The 4,021-nt window shown below is 32.9% G+C and overlaps 1 protein-coding gene across 1 annotated transcript; it reads left to right on the top strand.

The window, feature by feature from the left end:
• Positions 1 to 1,175: 1,175 nt before the first annotated feature.
• LOC131599868 (mavicyanin-like) lies at positions 1,176 to 2,090 on the top strand. The gene is made up of 2 exons (XM_058872115.1): positions 1,176 to 1,551; positions 1,658 to 2,090. The coding sequence occupies exons 1-2, from the start codon at positions 1,362 to 1,364 to the stop codon at positions 2,002 to 2,004; spliced, it is 537 nt and encodes a 178-aa protein (XP_058728098.1). The 5' UTR covers positions 1,176 to 1,361; the 3' UTR covers positions 2,005 to 2,090.
• Positions 2,091 to 4,021: the final 1,931 nt, after the last annotated feature.

Genomic DNA, 4,021 nt, shown 5'->3' with positions numbered 1-4,021 from the left:
GTTTCGTAACCCTAGTGTAGAAATCAGTTATGCTTTCGCTATCTTCCATCTGAAGCAATTCATACGTTCTCTTGTGAGTTTGTAACCTCACCTCTTTCACCTTTTCTGCACCTCCAAAAGATTTTTCAAGAATCTCCCAAGCTTCTTTTGAAGATTCTATATCACTAACCTTTTAAAAATTATCTGGACTCAGACATTGATGGATTATAAAGAGAGCTTTATAATCTTTCTTCTTCAATTCTTTATGTGCAGCCTTTTCTTCGTCCTTCGCACCTTCTGCAAGCGGTTCTACCCCTTCTTTTACAAGATCCCAAAGATCTTGACAATAAAATACAACCTTCATCTGCTTGCACCAATTCTCATAGTTATCTCCTTTCAGAATTGGTAGTGTTACTGGAAAATGCCCATTCGGATGATTCATTGCCATCGTCATTCTTCTTGCCTTGAATCGATTAACCGGAGCTCTAGATACCATATGTTGGAATTAGACTCTCAAACCTTTGAGTAATTCCTTATCGTTAAAGATGACAATGAAGAAAATAAGAACAAAAGTAGGATTAGGATTTGCGGAAATTAAAAGAGAAGAAGAAAGTATTTTCTACAGAGTTTCTCTCTGCCCACAAACTGTGAAAATTCTGTTATTCACTTGCAACTGTAACTTTTGTGAATACACATTAATGACTTGATTACAAATAATGAGGGTTACTCCCTATTTATAGATTTAGGTTAGCTTTCTCCCTAAGTCAAAAGCCCAAAACTATAATAGCCAAAAATACCTATTTTGGAACTAAATCAAATCTAATCTATTTTAAATCTAAATCAAATCTATCTAGATTTAAAACAAACTTATGTGTAACAAACTGTTACACACTATTTGTGTAACAAACTGTTACACACTTCGACACACCTTGTGTTCGAGTAACAACCTGCCTCGACTATAGGAATTACAAATTAACAAAATTAACAACAGCATTATATTTTGTTCACAACAATCAACTGAATTATTTTAAAGGAATTATATTTATTTTTCTAATGAATAATGATAACTATATTAAATTATACTATATTATTTGATAATTTTTTAATTAAAATTTCGAAGTGTTGTACATATCATATGTATTAATGTGTTAACATGTGGTGGGCGTGGAAGAAGCGACAACACACATTTAGATAACTACCTACCAGTCAGCCCTAGTTTGTTTGTTTGTTTTGCTTCCTGTTAGTTACTTACCATACCTGGTAAGGAAAGGAAAGTGGTTCCTTCCCCATCAAAACCCCCATCCTTTCCTTACTTTTCTTAACTCTACTCTCAACATTCTATATACATATTACACACACTACCCACCATTTTTATTATTCCAATGAAAATGGGAGGAGGAACTATTCTCGGTGTGGTTGTTGTTGTGGCACTGGCAGCTATGTCTATGACCATGGATGTGGAAGCAGTTGGTGAGGTGGACCATGTCGTAGGAGGAGATCACGGTTGGGATCCCACCTCCGACATCCTATATTGGTCTTCCGACAGAATCTTCCGGGTTGGAGACCAAATCTGTATGTCTTTTTTTTCTTTTTCCTATATTGTCCCTTTTCATGTTTCATTCACCACTCCTTTCATAAAAATAATTACATATTTTCTTTGATTTTGTTTTATCTACAGGGTTTACATACTCTGCGGCACAGGGATTAATTGCGGAGTTGAAAAGCAAAGAAGAATACGAATCGTGTAACATGAGCAACCCTATCATGATGTACACGGAAGGTTTGCATACAGTCCCACTTGACAAGGAAGGAATGAGATACTTTGTGAGTACCGATTCTCAGAACTGTAAGAATGGGCTTAAGCTTCATGTTGAGGTTCAGCCCAAGGAGTCGGGCTCACGGGCCTTGCCTGTCGCTCAAACTGTTGTTGCTGATGGGCCGGCTGCTCCTTCTGGTTCGGCCCGTTATGGTTACAATGTGATTCTATCAGTATTGTTATGTGGTGTTGTGGTGCTTGCTTATTGATTGATGTAAGGTTATGTTTGATTAGAATAATTAGTTGTATTGTTATCGCATATTTGAAGACAGATTATTTATGAGTCTTTTGATAACTAAGATGTTGTCATATCATATCTCAAGTGTGTGTTTGAATTATATCATATCATAACAATGCTATCAATTTGATTGTCATAATCATAAATAGGGCCAAAAGATAATCTTAACAATACTAACAACTTGATTGTCATAATCACAGATAAGGTCAAAAGAGTTGAATCGAATTCGGCTCGACTTGATATAAACTTTTTTATAATTTAAATTAGACTTATTTTAAGTTTACAAACAATTTAGTTCAACTTGATAAATTATATTCGTTAGTTTCATCTTGTTTATTTTCCGGATATATAAATCACTTTTTAAAATATTTTTTTATATTTAATATTTTAAATTAATATTTTTTTAAAAAAAAATATTGAATTAAAATAAAAGTTATAAAAAAAAGAAAAAAAAATAGAGTTAAAATTATATATAACTCTTTGTTTATACAATCGAATTTATTTACGAATATAACAAATCGAATTATATACAACTCATTTGGTTAACGGATTTAACTTTTTATTTATATTCAGTTTATTTGATTCATGAATCAAATTTAATGATTTAATTGTTGAATCGAATTTCAAATTATGTTCGAGTTGATTCGATTTATTCTATATAATTAAAATGAAACAACCATAGTTTTTCACCGTGAATTTTTTATCAAAGCTATACTTCTGAACTTGAATAAAAACTGATTTTGTCGAATCCGCATTGAATCCAAAGTCCAAACATAGGTACACTAAGTAGATTTTACTAGAATCTTGCTGGTGATTGTCTTGTTTGGTGGTCATTGTGCAGTACCTGATTTTTTGGGTTGGTTTGCTATGTGGTGGATTTCATTTAGCGCTTCACTTTCAGACCAGAGAACAAAATAAAACCTAGATATTTTATGGAACTTGAGATACTGATATGAAGCATTTTAATTTGAAATATCCTACTTAGATAAATATATATATAGTGTTCCATTTTTTATTTGAAATATCCTACTTATATAAATATATAGTGTTCCATTTTTTATTTGAAATATCCTACTTAGATAAATATAGTGTTCCATTTATAAGAGATGATATTTATACACCTAATACTTTATTATTTTGTTTGCGAATTTGAAAAGGAGAGGAGAGGAGAGGAATAGAGGATTTTAAAGAAAAGATATTTGAGAAAAAAATTAGAAAAATTCCTTAATATAATTTTTAAAAATGATTTTGTAAATAATGATAAATAAATATTTATCATTGAAGTATTTTTTAGAATATTATAATAACATATATTGTAATTTAAGAATTTATTTAGAAAATTTCTTTACCCACCTCCCTACGGGGGTCACCCCCAGCGAAATTCCCAACTTACCCCTGCTTCGGAGATTCATCTCCGAAGTTTTTTTTTTTAAAATTTTTTTATGTTTCGGAAATGCATTTCCGAAATGCATCAAAATTCATTTATTTTTTACAATCAGGTAAGAAATGTGGACACATGTGCCTACGTAAGCCTTCTAAGACGGTTTACCTTCTAAGAAATGTGGTAACACTTTTGTACTTAAAAGCCTACGTAACAAAAATTGGGAAGCTCCACAGCCACGCCCTATTTAAAAGAATAAAAAACCTTTTGAAATTTCGAAGTTCCCTTTTCCTTCTCCCCACCACTCTCAGACGGTTAACTTCTAAAACACTTTCCTATTTAAAAGCTTCTCACCCATTTTTCTTTCAAAATATCCCAAATCATTTTCGATCCTAAGTCTTCTTCTTTGCTTTAACGTTTTCTATCTCTTGTTACTGCTTTCATCACAATGTCTCGCCGCGATGGAGGAAATCATCCCGAAAATCGCCGGAGTCAACCATCTCCTGCACATTCTCAACAATCATCCATCAATGCTGCAGGATCAGGCCGTGGCGGTGGTGGCCGTGGCTCTCGCGGTGGACGTACCTCCAATCCTTCTTCCTCTGGA

This window comes from Vicia villosa, linkage group LG4 (assembly GCF_029867415.1).
Source record: "Vicia villosa cultivar HV-30 ecotype Madison, WI linkage group LG4, Vvil1.0, whole genome shotgun sequence".
NCBI lineage: Eukaryota > Viridiplantae > Streptophyta > Magnoliopsida > Fabales > Fabaceae > Vicia > Vicia villosa.
The sequence above is the reverse complement of the archived record's forward strand: the minus strand, read 5'-3'. Positions and strand labels throughout refer to the sequence as shown.

Bases quoted from the DNA above. Each gene is read 5' to 3' on its own strand.
- LOC131599868 (XM_058872115.1), top strand. From the start codon at position 1,362: ATGAAAATGGGAGGAGGAACTATTCTCGGTGTGGTTGTTGTTGTGGCA. The intron at 1,552-1,657 runs GTATGTCTTTTT...TTTTATCTACAG, and splicing joins CCGGGTTGGAGACCAAATCT to GGTTTACATACTCTGCGGCA.